This window comes from Lepeophtheirus salmonis, chromosome 12 (assembly GCF_016086655.4).
Source record: "Lepeophtheirus salmonis chromosome 12, UVic_Lsal_1.4, whole genome shotgun sequence".
Classification (NCBI taxonomy): Eukaryota; Metazoa; Arthropoda; class Copepoda; order Siphonostomatoida; family Caligidae; genus Lepeophtheirus; species Lepeophtheirus salmonis.
The window spans coordinates 9,681,501-9,703,303 of NC_052142.2; the positions used below are offsets into that span (position 1 = coordinate 9,681,501).

General features: G+C 31.5%; 1 protein-coding gene across 2 annotated transcripts in view; it reads left to right on the forward strand.

Annotated features, from left to right (window-relative positions):
* LOC121127346 (uncharacterized) overlaps positions 1–21,803 on the forward strand; it is a 46,174-nt gene that overhangs the window by 8,779 nt on the left and 15,592 nt on the right. For both annotated transcript variants that reach the window (XM_040722696.2, XM_040722695.2), the window contains 3 exons: positions 9,065–9,195; positions 9,269–9,476; positions 9,593–9,714. In XM_040722696.2, coding sequence (XP_040578630.1) covers positions 9,134–9,195; positions 9,269–9,476; positions 9,593–9,714 — 392 coding nt within the window. In that variant the 5' untranslated portion in view covers positions 9,065–9,133. The remainder of the gene's footprint in view (positions 1–9,064; positions 9,196–9,268; positions 9,477–9,592; positions 9,715–21,803) is intronic.

Sequence of the window (21,803 nt, forward strand, 5' to 3'; positions counted from 1 at the left end):
TGTACTTACAATATTCGTCCTAGGTATATTAAAAGGGTAAATACTCTTGATTCTACTCTTTTGAAGGAACCCTGGTGTGTCCTTAATATACATAACAAACAAATTACTCATCTCTAATACACTGATAAATGGTATCAATTTAATTTAGACGCCTGAACATTTAATGTAAGTATAAGTCATATTAGAGGGAAGAGTTTGAATTGAGTCTTAATATTTAGAAAGCATATAAGTCTAAAAAAGTTATTTTAGTGCTCCATTTTCTTCGTGTTTACGTTTCCTTAAGTATAATTTCAAAAATTTAAAACAGCAACACTAAATTCATTAAAATTATATCTTAAAAAAAAAATCAAAAAATATTTCCATCATTCATATTTATAACTAATTGATGAAAACTTTTACTTCTTGGAGATTCTTGGTGCCGAATGTAATGAAAAACATCGTTTTGATCGGTTTATACCACTGATAGCCACTCAAGTTTTTAACAGCATCAAAAAAAATTTATTTAATATTACATGATAATATTCACAAAAATATAAAAAGAAACTGCATTAAAATGAAGACTAAAGAGTGAAAAATAATTCAAAAATTATTGGAACAAATCGAATGTGAGGTCACCCGCCACTGGCTTCAAAACTTAATACAAAGTATAAACGACGAAAAAAATCCAATTTTTTGCAAGATTTTGAAGATTGGATAAAGATGTAAAAGATAAGTAAAAACCAAAACTTTCAGGGAAACTTTCATTTCTGTGAAACATTCAACTTTTGCTTCAATTGATCTTACTTATGAACTTCTTCAAACATATGGGTTTCACTTTTTAATTCTATGTCTTATTCAAAGTCACTTAATTAAATCAAGATTTAGAAGATATATACAGTTGTCTTGTGCAAGTTATTTTTTTTGTCCCTGAAGTGCTGATGAGAAGGGGGATAAATATTGGAGTGATATCACTTATCAAATTTTCTAAAATAAAATAAGTTATAATAAGGAATTGTTGGCTAAAGAAGACCAAAACCTCATTAGAAAAATTTATCATCGAAATGATCTGATATGTCCCCTCTCTCAATTGCTGAAAATCGGGGATTCAAAAGATTTGCTGCTGCTTTCGATGACTGTTACAATTTGGCATCCTGTAAGACTCTTACCAATGTATCATTACGAAATTTATATGATGAAGATCAGAAGAGAGTGGTGCAAACAATACATGAGGTTGGGTGGATTTCACTCACGAGTGATATGTAGAAGAGCAATACTTATAGCAACTTCATCAGCCTCACATCCCACTTTATGGTGTGGAAGTACTCCTATGAGTGGTTGTCTCTCGAGTCCAAATCCCTGAGATGTTCAATCTTTATATCAGTTCACACTGCAATGAAAATAAAGGCAAATTATATTTTTATTGCAAAGATTCGGAGACAGTGCACATTTTAGTCTTTGTTTGTTTGAATGACAAATAAACTAGGGACGAATCATTTATAAAATATATATGATCACAGGGTTCTGTGTGTCCGTTAATTTTTGTTAAATTAGTTATTCATTACGATATTATTGTCTTTAGGCTGTCATCGAGCATGCTTAAGTCGATTTGAAACTTGGAGACAAACTGGTGGCTATTTCAATAGATAATGCAAATAATGTTATAGCAGCTGTCAAGGGACACAAGTTCAAGAAAATGCAGTCAATAGGGTGCTTTGCACATTCATTGAATTTGATGGTAGAAGATGCTTTCCTCCAAGTTCCAGCTTTATCAACATTGAAAAACAAAGTCTTAGATATCGTAACTGCCACCAAAAAGTCATCTACTACAATAAGATCGTTCAACGAAGCACTGAAAGAGATAAAAGTGAAAACAAAACTACTTATACCGTGCGTAGAAAACCGGGCTAACTCATGCTACGACATGTTAGACTGCTTCATTGAGCTGAAAAGCGGCGTTTCTTACTTTCTTCCACATTAAGGTGGCGAAAATACTTGACTCTCTAAGAAGGATTGGGAAGATATGAAGAAAATTAGGGAGGTTCTTCACATGATGCACTTAATGACTCTAGACATCTGCCGTTAGAAGGATACTACGGCTTCAAAAGCTTTGGCAAAAGGTTCTTCCATAAGTTGACTAAAGCAATGTTGGAGATTGAAAAGGAGCAAACACCTGTCCAACATTCCGTCCAGCAAGTGAAAGCTCCCTCACAAAAGGTAGCTCTATCGGTCAGCTTCCGAAGGTCTCCAAATGATCGACGAGTTTCAAATGCCAACATGGAGATACAGTTCTTCCTGTCCAAATGGTTGGATCCAGAAAAGAGCATAATAAACTAGTGTCTGTATACAAAAAAATACAAATATCTTTTACATCTGATGTTAAAATACTTTTATACTCTAGTTTATAAAATAGTAAACTTTTTCTTCTGTTGGACTAGGGAAGACTCAACAGTGGTTTTAACTATTCTGTGGACCTTGGTCTATGGTGTATTTGGTGAATTAGAGGAAGCCACGAAGACTAGTGAAACCTTAATAGTGTTTTTCACCATGATGTGGAGTGTCGACCCACAAAAATATCTTGCACAACCTGTGTGTCGGTACTATATATTCAGGGATGTTAATAATGTTCCTAGAAATTATATGGGGATTGATGACAATGAATATTGTCACACGATCAATTTACATGTAATCTTTTAAACATGAACTATTTTTCCATGTCAGGGAAATAAATCAGAGCTGCACAGTAGGAGGTATCTTATCGCAATCCTCAACTTTACAAGAAGTAGAGTAGCATGAAGAAATTACTTTTACTGAAATTTTGATCGTGCTTGTCGTTTCTGGCTATGTAGCTAAATCACTGTTTTCTAGATTAAAATGTCACTTCCAATAACAGCAGCTTTTTTTCTTCCAAAAAATTTTCAGCTCAACTAGTAAAAAAAAAAAAAAAAAAAAACCATTCCAAATATAAACTACATAACAAAATAAATGGTAGCGTTAGTTGGATTAATTTACTCTACTTTTTATAAAGTCGTGCAAATATACCTTATCTATAACCACATCATAAGGTAAAAAAATTATTTCCTTATTACTTGTGGTCAACTTATACAAGTTATCAAGTAGTAATGTTTAACATACGAAGTTAAATTTGAAAGTAAATTCCTTGATATATTGACTTAAAGAATTCAGACTTATAATATATAAAATATTTTGCTAATTTGATTTAGACAACATGATAAATAAATATATGTATTTTATTTATATACACATTTAAACATGATAAAGAAATTTTGAAAAATAAAATAAATAAATTTAAAATTAAAGAAATAAGTATTTTAAAGTAGATCTACCCTTTAGACTGGAAGAGATATAAAATATAAAGGAATCAAGAGTATTTACCCTATGAATATACATAGTATGAATATTATAAGTGCGCTGGGTGAATTATTCAAATTTAAAGATTAAGACTTATAGATCTTTTTATTATAAACAGCTACTTTAATTAACTAGAATTAACGTGTCAAAACGGATGGAGAAGGAGGGAGTTAATTGTTAAGATGAGTTGTGAGGATTAATGTCTCAGGAGTCAATAGGATGGAGAATGGGTGTCCTGGGAAGTAAATTCTAGGGTTAGCTTTTCTAAATTTAAGGGATAGTTGTCATATAATAACTTTAATTAGTATAATTAAAAATAGCTGAGGTAGGAGAAACTTTAAACAGGTTAGAATCTTACTAAATTACGATCCTTCAAATTAATTTGTATTTTCATAAATAATTTATGGTGCTTCCATTAAAGAAGTAGATATCCAAAGATTTAGCCATGATATCTTCCTCCAAAAAATGTTAATCAAACTTAAGTTAGGAGGCCAGTGTTTAGAATATACAATTGAAAAGCAAAGAATTCATTAGAATAATGAGTGAATGTAGATATCAAGTAACTCAATTCAAACTCTTCCCTCTAATATGACTTATATTTACATTAAATGTTCAGCCGTCTAAATGAAATTGATACCATTTATCAGTGTATTAGAGATGAGTAATTTGTTTGTTATGTATATTAAGGACACACCAGGGTTCCTTCAAAAGAGTAGAATACGAAACAGATGCGAATTTAGGATTTATATATTCATGATTTTCAACTCCGTTAAATCAAGAAAAACTTTCGAGTAAACTTTTTTGATTATTTCCGCAAAAGATTTGAACCCATCACTTAATCGATTTTGTGGTGTCTTTAAAGCTGAAATATAACTCTAATGAAAGAGATCTCATACCAAACTTTTTCATTCTTAATGTAAACCACGGCCAATAAAGGTAATGAGATAGCCTTATACAAAAATTTGGGAACAAAAAAGTGATTTAAAGGTATTTTCTTGTTTAAATGTTAAAATTACGCCAGCCTTTGATAAAATTATTAATTTTTGTATTTAATTCCATCAGTTTAATTCAAAGATACAAGAGCTCACCCATCTAATGACCCAAACATTTATAATTTCTTTGATATTACAATCGGAAAATTTCCATCCATTCAATGTATACCATAAGTTGGGAGAATAAAGTTTTTCAATGCAAATTTTTTGAAAAACATGGTAAAATTAAATAAAATTATCCTGATCCTTCTTTTTAATTGAGCTTCCGAGTTCGGTTAAATCATTACGGTCATTGGGATAAATATCGCTTACATGATTAATTTTTCCAAAACTGATACCAAATCCTTTTTTTTTTTTTTTTTTTTTGTAATGGCCACAAAGAATGGTAAACAACCTTGTTAGCAGTTTTTACTTGAGTCTGCTCTCTTTATTTCCAGATGTTGTAGCTAGATGTAGCCTGATCGGGTTTAAGAAGCGATTGTGCAGTAGTCTCTTCATCGAACTCATAATATGAGATTGAGACAGGGAATTATTATTATTTTTTAAATAATAACACCAAATGCCTTGTTTTTATAAACTAACAATTTATTCATGCTTATCTAGAGTTTACCACATGCTTCAAATTTGGTGATCTCTGTAAAACTGGAGGAGTTATAAATCTCAGACTTTATACTTTGTTAAAATAGCCAAACCATGTACGTTACAAATTATCGTTAAAATTATTAATTACATTCTTTTTTTTTAATAATGCATCCTCTGGCAGTTCTATACGAGTGTATTACACATTTAAGGGGAAAACACAACTATTGACGAATTTGTTTTTGCCTCTTTGGAGTCCCTTTTGATTCCCTCTTTAGGACATTGTTTTAGGATCTAACCTTCTTCATAAAACTTAATGAAATGCTTCTCTATTTTTTTTTTAATTCTAAAAAAAGATTCCGATGGTTGAAAAAGTCCCCCCTTGACAATGTTTTAAGCCATGGACTTGGAGAAACTTGGATGCTGGAAGAATTACATTTTTGATGTAACGATTTGGCCACATATTCAGCAACATAAATAAATCGTTCACAGATTTTAGGAAGATGTAAATCATTAGATGCTTGTTCTATTGTATTTTCTTCATTATTTATATCTCCTCAATCTCACCTTTAATTTGATGATTTGAGGATAAATTATTTAATAAAAGTCTTAATAAAAATTTTTTTATCTTCTGAATCTACTTCACTCAAAATAGGACCTAGAAGGAGATGCAGGATAATTATATCTACATTAGTGCATTGGTGATACTACAACCTGTAATTTATTGAAACATAGAAACAAAACATTGGTCTTTCTCAGATCTGACGTGGGCATTCTAAACAACTATTTTTTCTGATCCACTTATTACGAGTATCAGAAATCCATCTATGGCATTAGGATAGGAATGTGACCATCCAATATATCTTATTCTTGAAAGACAGTTTTCAAGACAATCTTGACTTAAACGAGATGTCAATATATATGGAAGGCCAATTTCATTATTTATGTATTGATACAATGATGTCAAAGATTTTGAAGAAATACTTATGCCCTTTTGACAGGGCTTCAAAGCAGAGTACTTAGGCAACACCACTTTACTTTTTTTTATTTCTCTTAATTTGCTTCTTTGTTCCAATCATATTTATCATGGTTTGGAGAATATCCTTTTGCATATCCAAATTTACTGCATAGGCAAATCCAAAATCCTTTTTTGATATTTTTGGGGAGTTTCATCTCATGAAAGCACACGACAGATAAGTTTCCATTTGGAGTTTCCTCAGCTTTGATTTGTTGAGCAATATTTTTAATAATATTTGATTGTATTCCAGGAGCTGTTTTAAAATTTTGGATATACCATTTGAGAGTTGTTACACTAGGAACCGGAGGTAGACCATTGGATTGAATGTAACGGTAAGCTTTTGAGGAAAGAGACTTCAGATACTCCTCATTCCATTTTGCATTCCTCTTCCCACTGATAATGAGTTTACATCGAGATTTAGTCTATCTCTTTTCCAGTTCTCCTTTCATCGCTTACTTAAAATTAAATTTGGATTTTAATAATATATATTCCGATTGAAGGATTTTCACTTTTTCGTGTAAATCTGTATTCTGTTTCATGAGTGACTCGAATTCTGGAATGAGTGTATCTTTTCTGGTATTAGAAGCCCTACTGATTTGTATAATCCAGGATAAACATGCTTGATTAAATACGTTAATCTTTCCTAACACAAGTGTTTAAGTTGATTTTACGTTGGTTCGGGATGATTGGTCTAATGTCTCCAAATATATTTAATTAGAATCTTCTTCCAAATGGTCCACTATCTAAATTCATTTCGTTTTCCTTGGAGCATTCTCAAATCCTTCTCAAGGTATGATATCTGTGGAAGGGATAACATCCTCTTTCAATTTTCTTTTTAAAATTTGTTCAAGCAATTCACCTTTTCAATCCTTATTATAAGCATTTTCCTCAAAATTATTCTGAGAAATTCTAGGGTATTTTCCTGAGGGATCCTTTCAATAACTCTATCAGCAAATTCCAATCATACATCTTCTTTGCCTATGTCTTCCAACATCCCATGATAAATCTTAAGACCTACAAAATTATTTCCAGGTCTCCTAAAAGGATCTGAAACTCCTTTAAGACGCTGTTATCTTCTTCTTAATCTTTTTCTCACAAAATCGCAAATCACATCACAAAATTTTACTTATCAAAGATATTATAAACTCCATATTCAATTATAGTAGTAATTAACAAGCTGATCACGAATTTGTAACTACTTGATTATTTTTGATATTCAAAACTTATAAAAAGGTAAAAAAAAAAAAAAATTAAGTTGAAAATTCTCGGATACCTGATTTGATATGAAACAACTAATTACAGATTTGCGATCTACTTGTCAAGTACTACTAGAATTGAATATGTAATTTATAAGATTTTTGAAACAGTATAACTTTGTTTAATTAATCTTTGATATACTTTAATGTTGAAATAAATTGTTATTAACTATCACATTCATCCATATAATTCTTTAACGTAAAAATATGTTGTTGTTTTTTTTCCAACAAGCTAGAAAAAACAAACCTATATTTGTTTAAGGTTTTAATGATCACTTTTGTGTTCTTTAGTTTGAATAACAATAATATATGTGAGTTCTAGCCAACGAGCGAAAATATTATTACACATTGTTATCGTTAAATCATTGAGCCTTAACCACCCTAGAGCTAAACTACAAAAACAGCATTGCCCGATTATCGACTAATATTTAGCCTTTTACCAGTTACTTATTAATTGCTGATTAAAAGGTACATTCCTAGTTCATGTACATTTTCAAATATAAAGGGGGGTATTTTAAATTTGGAAATTAGATAATGTAAATTATAATTTTTTTCACAAAATTAATTCAGCAATTCACAAATCTTTTGCTCTTACATATAGGGTTTAATAATGAAGTCAATCACTCAAACCAACCAACTCCAGCTTCAACCATAGCCTCTGACTTGGCCCTATACCTGGCAAAAAGCCTTGATGGGGAAATCCCTCTTCTTTTTACCCAGTGCCTCGAGAATAGACACAAGGAGTCAACAGTGTTATGTACACTTTCATTGGGCTATCTCTCCAAGACACATTATAGTTCGAGGAGTTCGATCTTGGGAGGTAGGGAGCCACAATGTATAATCCCAAAAGATCATGAGTCTTCTATGTAGGTATTTCCAAATCCTGACCCATCAGACTTCTGAAGCCTAGTCAACATCGTATAAATTTGATTTGGGCAGCTTTATAAACTCCATAATATCTTTGGTTGTACAGCCGACACGGAGGCATATAATAATCTCAGTTAAATCTCATGAGCATATTTTTATAAACATAGATTTCAGGGTTGCCAAGATATTGAGGTTGAAACTTTTTCCAGTTTTAAAATCCAACTCTTTATGTACGTAGTATTTATTAACAATAGAAAGGTTTTATATTTGTAGAATTTTTTTTTCTGTAAAAACATCTTATTTTTTCCCCTAGATATTACATGTTTTTTACAGAAAGTGGTAGTATACTTGTGTATCTTTTTACAACAGCTGCTTAGTAAGTTAATTTGATTGAAATACTTTGTTTCATACTTCATAATAAATAATATATTTTTTCATATTGTACAAGTATTATAATTTTTAACTTAATATTTCTCCTATGGATCAACTCTGCAAAATTAACTTGTTCCAATGCATCATAAGATATTAATATGCCAAAAAATAATAAAACTCAGAACAAATAAATATTAAAAGTTGCTTACGTAATGTTTTTCAATTTAAGCATTCATTAATTGGAAAAAAATAAAAAAATTAGTATGTCTTCCTTTGCCGGCGCACAAAAATTTCCCAAAAAAACACACAATTATATTTTTTAGAATAGGTCTGATACCAACAACAAAAGTTTGTAAATGTGATTTGTGTGATGAATTGACATAAAATCGTGTATACTTACTTATTTTATGATAGATATATCAATTTTTGTTAAATATTATTAATGAACTCCAATCATAAGTACTTTTTATTAGTTAATTAGATTTTTAGTAAAATATTCCGCATTTAAAATTTTTGTTAACATTCATTAATCTTATATATAATAAAATATTGTGCCCAAAATTACAAATATCTGATTTCTAATATTGTATTACTATGGTAAAAATTGGATTATTTATATTATATTTTTTAAGATTCTAGATAGTTTCAAACCTAAAGATATCTCCTCAAATAATCCTGATACCTATAATATTTTTAAATCAATGGTGATGTCTTGGAACTTAGATGCCTCCAAATGGGCCCTTAATGCAAGCAATTATTATAGGTAAAAAAAATTCTGACACATATATGAAGGTATAAATTTATAATATGTATTTTATAAATATATATCGTTACAGATCGATTGTACAATCTCGTCCAAATCATTTGAATGATGCATTTGATTTTCAGGACTCTTTGGACTATTCAATTAATAATGTATACATTGAAGATTGCAACTGCTTCAGAGAAACTCCAACATATCCAGAGATTTTTGGCAATCAAAACATTTTTTCCGAGGATTCAACCTGTAGTTTACACGCTTATGCTCGAGGATCACATCAACGCGTAAACATATACATTTAAAAGGGTGAACATCTATGTATGGTCTATAACCATGTTTACTGGATAATCACCCATAATTTATATATTTTTTTATGATCTCAATTATTATTTGACGATAGGTAATAGGATTCTCTTTTTATGGTAAGTCGGACTCAAAAATTGCAAAAGAACGGAAATATTTTGAAGGAATCAGTGAAAATTTAAATTTAATGCCCAAATATTACAAAGATTGGATTATCAGGTATAGGAAAAGGTCTTGATAAATTCACATTTGCTGTAAACTTTAAGTCTTGGTTTCATAAACAAAATACAATTATATCGAATATGTATTTAAATTAAGGTTATTATGGCCAGAATTTGCCGGTAAGTAAGTATGAGTTTTTGAAGGAAAAAAAGAGTGTGAGGAGAATGCAGCAGTGAGACTTATGGTATAATTACCTGCTTTATTATGATTATTGAGGTTATTAACAAAATTATTCATAAATATTCAGGTATAAAGGTATAAAAAAATGAAGGAAAATAGTTATAAAAGACTTCGATGCTTTTTCACTTATTTGAAAAGAATGCGATTGTTTTACTCTACAAAAATTTATAATCGAAACTAATTATGAACAAAATTACCATAGCAATAAAATACTGATTTACTGTATTTCTAAATATATTTTAATTTGTTTTTCCAAGTCTAAATAGGAAGGGTTAAATTAAATAGAATCCACCTACTAAACAATAAATTATTATAATCACAAATTTAAACAAATAGATAGATCCGAATAATGATAAATAAAAGTAAATGATACATTCAGAAAATTAAACCAATAGATTTACCCAAAAAATAATTATAATTTTTATTTTCTGCCATCAGAGTTCAGTTAAAAAATCATCACTATGGCTGAGAATAACTTCATAGCTCTCCCAATTTGTTGTAAGCTAGATTATGAGTTAGGAATTTAGACTATTTAGGATGGAATAGCCCTAATTTGACAGTTCAACGATGGTCATGCTATTAAGTAAGGGTAATCTTCCTTTTAAAGCTGCGATGGCTTACGAAATTTGATGGACATTAATATAAATAATCATTAGTTATTCAAATATATATTCATCATTAATAATCTCCTTAACTTTAATTATAGAAGTCGTTTTTTCATGGAGGGTGTTTAAATATTCCTTGATTTCTACAAAGGGCTTGAAATAGTGATTTACTGTTTTTATCCAAGTGTCATAACGTGTAATAACTGGAGCTAGGATAAAGAAATGTAGTAAGAAGAAGACATGATATGTTATCCTGTTCCAGCGTTTAAAAAAATCAATTCATTTGTCTTAGTGAATTCTATGCGGACAAGTTCAGCAACATTATGGTGCTCATGAGCCACACAGATAATATGTATGAGCTGGCTGTAGTATCTTTTGAGATATTCGCCGGGTTTTTTTCAATATGAAGCTTTATCCGTGATAAACCTCATCAGTTTATTATCATCAACGTCAGTTCTAAGAGTAACTTGAATACTTTGGACAATAAAATTTACAACATTGTTGGCATTAACATTTTTAATTTCAATCATGTTGATAAGATATGAGTGAATTAGGAAATAGCCGTCTAAGGACCAATAATTAAAGCTGTACTTGATCGTTCCGATTATTTTTAGTCTGATTGACTACAAAAATAACCTTCCTTGAACTTTTTTGGAATAGACATCTTGACCAATATCTTCCATGAATTTAACTATGGTTCTTTGGCAAGGGACGGGTTTACAAGTGTATTTCTTCATAATTTTGTGGAAAATAGGATTCTTGACAGTGCATAGGTATATATTACAGGCAAAATGTATTTGTGTAAGGTCGGAATTGAACCCTGACCTGTTATACTTATGTTCATCATTTAAACTAATTTAATTTTCATTTTAAATATCCACGCACTATGATGTGGCCTTTAATTATAGTCGGGAACTTAACCGACATTTTAAATGCCCCATATGACATCCCATCTAGTTTTTATGAAATAAGTAATTCCAAATTTTTGGATCTCCTTTTCCAAAAATCCAGGCATAACGCAAGGCTATTATAGGCACTTTATTCAAGCCTCTATCGACTGTTCTATTAGTAATATAAATAAAGGCGAATTTTGATAAACTAATAATTAGAGGGAGATGCTTCCAATACAACAATCAAAAAAGGAGTTATCATAATTTTTTAAAAAGATCATACAAAAGTCATTTTTTCATTATAAACCAGTCATCTCAACTGGTGAGTGCAGGACACTATAAAATCTTGTCATCGGATCACCTACTATATATATATATTTTAATAGACTAATGCATTATTGCCTCATACTTCAAAAGTTCAAACATCATGTTCCCTATAGCTACCATATCATTTTTGACATAATCAAAAGTGTACTTTCTATAAACGTCATGTATGCTCTTTTTCAGCAACTCAATTAATTAGCCATTTACGTGTAATATATTTCGAATTTCTCAAAAAATATTATTTTTTAACCATGGACATGGTTTTTAGGATTGAATAATACAAGCTTACAACATTTTTGACCACCACGTTTATTATGAATTATAATTTACACATGATACAAGTCCGAAATTAAATGTAACCAAATAGATTATATGACAAAATAAGTAATGAGTACTTATCATTTAAATTAGATATTAGGCATATTGAAATTTGGCATAGTCTATATGTCTCTGAAATATTACTTAATTTTTACAATTAGTCATATGATCGATTTATTTACCTTTTATTTCCAAACTTATAAAATCCAACCTTGCACGATTATATATATAAAATCAATAATAAAATTAAAAAAGCATTCTTTTTTTAATGCAATTTAAAAAAATTGTAATATAAGGTTTATTTTGAACTTCAGTCATGATATATAGCCGTTGAAAAAAACGGAAATATTAACAGTTTCCAAATAGTATCTTCCATTATACTTAAATTTTTATGTGTTAAGATACATTGTTTTAAATTTAAGATGAAGTAATAAATTATTAATCTTTCAAATGCCACAATGTTTTTTTATGTCTTTATTTTACAGTATATAATATAAAAAAATACATCATAATAAATTGAGAAAATACAAGGGATGGGTACAGGTATCCTTATCCGTGGCTCTTGCCCAGAACATCAATGAAAAATATACCAGCATTTTATATGTAAAAAGGGGCACTCAGGGGTTAAAAACTCTTCACAGGTAATATTTGATCAAAATAATTCCGGGTATTTCTTTTCTGAGGCGGGTACCCGTTGAACTCAATTTATGTTTGAAAACTGTTCCTAATTGTATTGTAGACATTAAAAGAAGAGCTATTTGTATTAAAATAACGCAACCTCGCATATTTTATGAGTTTGTTAAATGATTACGTCTCCAAAGTATATTAATTTAAGGTTGTAGTCCATAGAAATAGTTCTACCAATGTATATTCATTTCATCAATAAAAATAAGCATTTCAAAGATTTATTTTATTTTATGAAATGAAGTGTGAGGAAGAGTGTGATCCTTTTTCAACTTGCCAAGATACCTGAATAGACCTGGAAGTAGCATGGAATGATTATTTGATTGTTATGAATCAGATGATGATTATATTGAACAAAGCTTCCCAATGCAATCATCAAAGGATAATGAAAGTTAGTACTATACTTCTTGATTGTTGAATAATTATTCATAGACGTCTATAAATTCATAGATGAATCGTGAACTTCAGAGAACAAATGGAGTTCTTTTTCTGGAGCAGTAGCCCCGGAGTCAGGATAATGTATAAACATTTTTTACAAGAACCAAGAAGGACAAAAGGTGTTTAGTAATCTCTGCAAACAAAAATAAAATAATAACAGCTTGTGGGAGTATTACCTCTAATATGGGAAACATCTAAAGTCTCTACTCTTGTGTAGTTCAGTAAAGAGTCTAATATATCGTAATATTTGTGTCGTGTCAGAAGGTCATCCAATCCTCCAAAAAATAAATTCGACAATCTTGTTTTGGAAATGATTATCTATTATGTTGAAGATTCCGTATTCCGAAATTTGGTCGCCAATCTTGATCCAGGATACGTTTGCCTAATAGAAAGACAGTAACTAATAAATTGCTCCCTTTTAAGTTCGACAGAATGAAGACTCCTCTCATGGATGAATTAGCAACAGTATAACAGATTTGTCTAACTACAGATATTTATACTTCCTGTAACAATACCGCTATAATATTTTGACCGCACATTTCATCAATCGTATCCAAACCCCAGATCAAAGTCGTTCTTGTCTTCCGCAGAGATAACTTACTTGCCATTTATTTATGAATGCCCATAATGTAAATAATATTCAGTCTTTTATTGAAAATACTATCCTTGAGCTATCCATTAGGGGAAAAGTTGTTGCTATTATACCGACAATAAACATGTTATGGCTCGGTCTGTTAAAAATACCAATATCAAGCATGTCAGCTCATGTACCCACACTCTTGATTTGGTAGCTCAAAAGGGGATGAAGCATAATACTGTATTGTATGACCATAGGAATAAAATTAAGTCAATTTTTATCTTGTCAAGACAAATGCAAAGCGAGTACTTCATTAAGTTTAATGTATAATTCTTCTGTACTATTGTTTATTTTATGATTAAATAACTATAAAATATAGAAAAGATAAAGGAAATAACACTTTCTCATTTTACTTTTCATTCTACTTTTAACGCGGGTAATACAAAATACTCGAGTATTAATGAAACTCTTTTAAGTACTGTAATTATTTAATCGGATTTACTAGAATCCAAAGACTCATTACCCCCAATTACCAGTTCACCAAAAAAATAACCGAAACCAATCCCTAGAAAATATATTTATTAAAATATAAATAAAGATTGTTGTTTAAAATTATTTACCAAAACAAAGACATCTTTAGTTACAAAACTGCACTAAAAATCTGTAGAATAAATTAGATTAACAAAAAATCCAAAAAACAAAAAATAAAATACCAAAAAAGTCAGAAATATAAAACTAAATAACTAGGATTTACTTATTTTTATATCTATTAAATATATTTTTAAAATTTTTATGTATTTAATGGAGTTCTCCGTAAAATACCGTATAACATCCAGCGCTAAATTGAACGTCAATGTATGGTCCTTTGGTATTTTCAATTTAAAAGCCATCTATCGTAACATAGTGACAATAAGTGCGCCTCTTAACTCCCTGGCATCTGTTGGTTCCTTCAATAAACTTTTTTGTAGTATAAGACTTAGAGTTAAGTAACCCAAATCTGATTGCAAAACCTTCGTTCAAAGGAATTAACTTATTTTTTAGAATCCCAAATATAATTATGTCAGAGATATCGCTTGGTGTGATGCTTATATGACCTTCTATGTTCCATTCAACAAACTTCCTCAATAACAGCAAAAAAGGACACTCAGCAAAAGTTTGAACAACTGAATTAAACACATTAGCACAAACTTTGCAATAACCATTAAATCTTATACAGCCCGTAGCCACTGGAAACTGACAGTGAATTTTCTGCAATTGGCAATTCCTTTAGTGGAATTCATTATATGGCTTATCCAATTGTCCTTCAAACATGGAATACGGATATGGCCTTGGTTGATACTTTTTTAAATGAACTGATTTCCATAGGCTAATGAGTCATCATACAGAGTGTTGCGACTTTCCTTTGCAGAGGGAAAAAAAGATTCACGTTCGAGAAAATATCATTGCATTTTATATTATGAATTCGAATTACGTGATTAACCGACACTTCTTATTCCATGCTTAACGGATTCTATGGTTTTTAAAGAAATGCCTTTTTGCCTTGTTCTTATTTATTTTGTCTATTGTCGAGTTTGAGTAAAAAACCACATCGTTCAACCACAAAATTATATAAGCTGCCCTAATAAAAGAACAAAATTGGACCACCTGTAAATATATTATTTTCGTACTAAACAAAAACCACTTCAAAATCCTACTGGAGGAAATAAAAAAGACCTACAACCAGAATAGGGGTTCACAATTAAATTAAGAAAAAATTCCTTGTAAATTTTAGGCAAGATAGTAGAAATCGTGGCGAGTCCACCTCCAAGCTATTCTCTGATTCTTTCTAATGACAGAATGTATGATTTATAAAATAACTTTTCTATCCAACTTTTTTCCTCCTCAATCGAATACTCCTAAATTATCGGGGACAAAGTAGCTTTATACAAGATCCAAAGATTTGTTTGTGTGTCATATAAGGTGATTGTAGTTAAAGTTTCTCCTGTCTGCTCATTTTTTATATATCAAACTGTTAGAGGAAATGTTAACTTTACTCCATGTCTGTCCAACTTAATCCCAAGAACTTCTTAATTTTCTAGTATTACGTAACGTCAAACTTCGGTGTTGGATATCATAGTCCACTAACCAATTCGTAGTATTATCGTTTTATACTTATTTAATGCAAGGCCAGACTTTATGTCAAACTTTTCTTAGCAACTCAGGATAATTTTGAGCCTTCTAATAAGTTGCTTCTCCAATTTAGCCTCTATCATAAGAGTCACATCATCTGCATGTCTATAAATTATTTTCCTCTTATATCCTAGTTAAATATCAAATCTGCCATATTTCCTTTTGATAATAATACAGAGTTCTTCAATTGCTGCAACAAAAAATAAAGAAGAGGCCTTGCATCTCTGTCGGCAACTTCTCTTCAGTTCAATTGATTTACTCTCCAACCCACATATATATATTGTTAAAAAATAAAACCCCAATCGGATTATAAAATTTATCAATAACTATAACTGCATCATACATTTGATGTTTATTTATTGATTATATTAACACTTGAATGCTCCAAGAAACATCAGAGATTATCTTCCCACGAAGAAAACCTTTTGGCGTTGGATTGCACTTCATGTTTAAAATTGGCTGAATTTGTTATAATTATATATGCTTCATTGAGCACAATTATGGGCATCCAATGGCTGAAGTGTGCTCTGTTACCGTTTTGGAATAGGTGTAATTCTTTTCTTAGTCAACTCTTTTGGAAGACGGCCGTGTTTTTTCCATAGATTTACCAATACACGTTAAATAAGGCACAATTTCCTTCATTGCCAAGCATAAACTTTTTAATTATTCCATCATGTCCACAAGTCTTATCGGATTTAAATTTATTGTTTATAAAATAGCCGCATATGCCCTGAAAAAAGGAGAAAGTTGTGTCAGAATAACATCCAAGTTATCATTGAATTTTCTACTAGCTTTTCTCCTTTATTTGAAAAAATATCTGGTAGTCACTTGAATAGTATTGCTATCCTAGAAGCAGATAATGTGTGATCAAAATATACAGTGAGCCTACGTTGAATCATCTTCCAAGATCCAGCAGGCATTTTGAATTGCTTCATGTTGTTTTTTTGCTCCTAGATACACCCTACCACCCGGGAAATCAATCTGGTATCAGTCGGTAGAATTTCATGTATGAGTTTTTAACTTTATTATTATAAAATAAATAATAATTACAGAGCATATTAAAAATCTTCAAAAGTTGCTCTTCCATCTTTTCTTTTCCACAAATTCCATTGCAAGTTCAGTCATTTCCTGCATTGTACGGCCACAGTCAATGATAAGATGAAAGGGTGTTCCCTCATCTTCTTCACAGAGTCAACAGATCGAAAACAGTGTTTTACCCATCTAAAAAAATTGTCAATTAAGTTGTATATGACCACTAAACATAACGACTATACTTCAGATTAGATACTCTTGTATTGGTAAAATTGTGTTCAAATGTATGGCTCCACGATAAACTAATGAGATTGGCAGCAGCTATTTAACTGTTGCCAGATAGTTTGCCACGCATTCATTTTATATCTTGTGATAGCTTTCTTAACCTGACGAATATAATTTTTTACAGTAAGAAATTTATTCACTCTGGTTTTATATTTAAAATATCTATAGCAGATAGGTTATCAGATAATGATAATATCCCCTTGACATTCGTGTTGTCAAATTACTTCATAAATACAAGAAAATTGCCCCTCAAGTACATGCGTAGCTTAGGTAATCCACAGAGGCTCTTGAATGGGACCGAACTTGCAACACTGAATAAACAATATCACTCGTCCAGGGGCACCAATGAGGATTGCTAGATTTCTTATAGGTTCATCTTCAGTTTGGAATACTGAGTTTGTATCATCAAGTCCTAATGACCATTCCTCAATAACGGTGTCATATTATTTTAAGGCCGATCAGCACTTCTGTGGGACGATTTATTATTGATCCTTCAGTACTCCAATAATATTCGTCTATATTCAATAACCTTGTTACTTTGTACCGTTGTCTATATGACCGGATCTGCGTACATTGGCTCGGGGTTGGGACTTTGTACCTCAGTTGGTAGCCATCAAAGTATTGTAGATGGTCTTAACTTGAATGATCGAAACATTGATGTGGGTTGTCTATTTTTGTTCGTAGTCTTGTTAGGCAGGCACATTCCATTACGTAAAGATGTAAAGGAATTAATCCACATAAAAATTCCATGGTTGCTTTTGGCGGCGACTGCATGGCCCCAATGATTCCTAAAGGACCTAGTTCTTGTATTTTGCGAAGCTGAGTTTTCATTAACTCACTACATTGGAGTTTTGCTGAGAAAGCAATCTCTCCGTAACTAAGTACTGATCTAACATAAGTTTCATAAACTCATCTAGACTTGGGTGGGGTGAGTCCCAGTACAAGCCCATGAATGCCATTAAGGCAAATAAGCTTCTTATCGCCTTTGTCAAGTCATATTTTTAATTTTTATTCTATTTTAATTCATGATCTATGACGAGCCCAAACCTTGGAGTTTTTAAACTTCTATATCTCAGTCCCATTCATGTAAAAAATAAAATTCTAAGCTTTTCTTCTTTTGGTAAATAACAGACACTTGGTTTTGTTACCATTAAAAATAGTTTCTCTGCCTTCAGCCCATTGTGAGCTCCTTTCATCAATTGTGTTAGTGCTTGACGATGAGCCCCTCTAACCCATAGTGCCAGGTCATCTGTATGTGCAATCTTACATTTTGGTCTTTCTATAAGATCATTTCTTTTTTCAAAAGAAATATTCCAGACAAGTGTCGAGAGGATCCCATCCTGTGGATATCCTGTTGTTGGTATTGCCGATGTGCTCTCGCCACCCTGCTTGGGAAAAATAGTTCAATTTTCTAGAAAATTACTATAGCAGGGAGTTGTTGTTTAGTCGACACCCTGCTTCTTCGTGGCATCAATAATATGATCATAGTGGACTCTGTCAAAAGCACCTTCTATATCAAGAAAGACCACTAAGGCTTCTTCCTTACGAACAACACTACTTTCGCTACAGTTTGTCAAAATGCTAATTACAGGATGAATAGTACTTTGGCTTCTCTCCAAATTTTTGGAGTGTAGCCAGTGCTGTAAACTGCATTTTAAAGACCTGTCAAGTGCTCCACCATAGAGTATGGAATATTTTTGTAAGTCTGTGCAAGAATTTGATCCAGCCTTGGCTTTTTATTCTGTTTTAAGCTGTTAATATCACTTTTCACAAGTCCAACATCGAAATAATTTTCACAATGTTTCGGCCCTTGTTGTTCTTGACAGCTGCCGGCATCAGAATACAACAAATCGTCTTTCATTGGCTTGGATATGTCTTTAGGACCTTTTAGTGTACTTACATAATCTCAAAAGGTCTCCCTCTAAGCCTCGATTATCATGGTTTTGTAAAGCCGTTTTTTGGCTCTATTCTACTATTAGTTTTTTTCATTATAGTTACTTCACTTTGCGTCTTTGTTCTCTGAGTTTGTAATTCCTCCATGGATTTGCTTTTTTGAGGATCCTGGATCATATACTGCAGGATATTTGTAAGGATTCCAGAATAGTAGTAGCAATACTTTGGGGTTCTAAATCAATGCTACCAGTGTCTAGAAGATTATATTTTGTGATCAGTTCAAAAGATTCGAGTTCAAGCTTAAAGTGGTTCCGATTTGCATTTTTTAAATTAATATCACTGCAAATAATTCTAATAGCATTTATTTCAAAGGCGCAATACCTATCGTTAGATCCATAATACTCCAAGTCAGTTTTCCACACGGATACTAGATGGTAACTCCAGCGCTTCGGAATCGTTAGGTCAATTATTGATTCTCCCATACCACTGGCGAACGTTGGCACTCATCCTACATTTTGAAGGCCTAGATTAAATGTCGTCATGAATTCTTCAAGTGTCTCACCCCGAGGGTTAGTTATTGCATCTCCCCATCGTAAACTTCTAGCATTAAAGTCGCCAGATATCAAGAAAGGTTTATGGTTCTTATCACAATAATCAACAAGTGGTCTTATTTGTCCACAAAACTCCTCTAATGTTATGTCTGCATAATAGCTCGCAACAGTCATGTCCTTGTTGTTGTTGGTTTTCAACGTATATAGCACAAGATCCCTCGAGCAAAACTTAGGAATTTGCGAAGACACAAGGTCTGGTGAGACTAAAATTGCTTCTCTTGGCTTAGGCTTATAATTTACAAAAGCAGATGGTCCTGTGAAATGAACAAAGTTCGATCCATCCCTGATTAACGGTGGTTCAGTTGCCATTATCAAACAGGTATCCTTACCCAGTAGCCTTTCATTTAATTCAGCAGTGCAGGTAGTTCTTCTCCCAAATTTATTTGAATACACCTCACCCTTCAACAATCGGCGGCAGAAGGTATCGATATTTAGATATTGGACTCCATAAAGAGTTTTTCCTTTGATTTTTCGTGGATTTTTTTAATTCATTTTTTATATGTGAGTTTATATATTTGTTTGAGCTTCTTAGAACTTCGACAACTTCGTCCAATTTACCATCTTTCTATTGTTTGACTTCTTTTTCACCTTTGACCAATTTATGACTTTTTTGAGTTTTTGATTGAAATTTTTGGTCTCGTCTTGTTAATACTACTCAACTCAGTGTTCTCTTGGATCGAAAGTTTTTTTCTCGTCCTCTTTACTTTTTTTCTCTTTTCTTTTTCACATTGTTGTTGCATCCCTCCTCAGTTACAGAGTCCTCATTAACCTTGATTTTTTCATGATAATGAGAGTTTGCTGCTAAAATTATCACTGTGTTGTTCATCTCAACATTATCTTTACATGCACTGCTGTGAGTATCGTTGCCAGTTTCAATTCATTTTTCTGCTGAGATTGTTCAGTCTTTTCATTAATTATTTCTTCATTGGTGATATTTTCCATAAATTGACTATTTTCATTAGTTTTAAGTCTTTTTATAATCCACTTCGTGCAATATATGTAACCTTTCGGCTGTTGATTACATTTAGTTTTTCCATTCCGAAAATTATAGGAAATTGAACATTGCTTAATGGAATTTACAAATTTCATATGAAAGATCCAACCAATTATAGGAAGGAATGTTGGAAGGTTTGTAGGTAAGCTCTTAACTAAGACATTTAATGAAGAGCTCAGTTGTTTTAGGAGATGGGGAAATTATTTCAGAATTGAGGAACTTCTAAGCTCCCTTATTTCATTAGGTTTATGCTGAGCTACTTTAATTTCTTTAACTTTAACAAAGGGAGCTAAATGATTATCTACTTTATACAGTCATACAGTGCCTCAGGCATTCTTCAATATGATATTGAAGTTTTGATCTCTTTGCATTATCGCAGTAAAATCTCAATATTCTATTTTTGCATTTTAGAGATTGCCTTCTATGTCTTTTAACTCTGCCGTGAGATAGAAACATATCCTTTCACCCAGAAGACTGAGAGATTGATGCCTCATTAAAATACTTTCAAGTGTATAAAGTTTTGATAGGATACAGATATAACATCCATTAGATTGGGACCTAAGATATCTCTTTCAATGAGAGCAATGTTTTCAAAATTCATCCGTTGGAAGGTTATTCATCTACGACTATTTGTAACACTAACAAACAGTTAGAACCTTTCTTATCTTTAGTTGTGGGAGTATCACAAAGTGACCTTGATGCAACGACTTCCTTTGATGTTACATCATTATTTTTGTTAACCTCTCCTCCTTGATCCTTGGAGTCAAGATTTCCTCGTCTAATACCAGTGTCGTACAGATTATTTATAGCCTTAGAGGTCTCCATCCTCTGTCTGGAGCTTCCTTTAAATAACGAACTTAGTCATATCACTAATATCACAAGAAACACACAGAAATAACTTGGTAAAAAGCTACAGTATAGAAAATAAAACGAGAGGGTAATATAACACGTCTTTACACTTGAAAAGAAATTAATCAACAACTGGCTCATTTTATATTCATGCTTGCAATCCCATTGTAAGATCTTGTGGTCAGATGAGGAAATCAGGAGGTATTTTGCGGTTGTTATTTTATCAACAAAACTAGA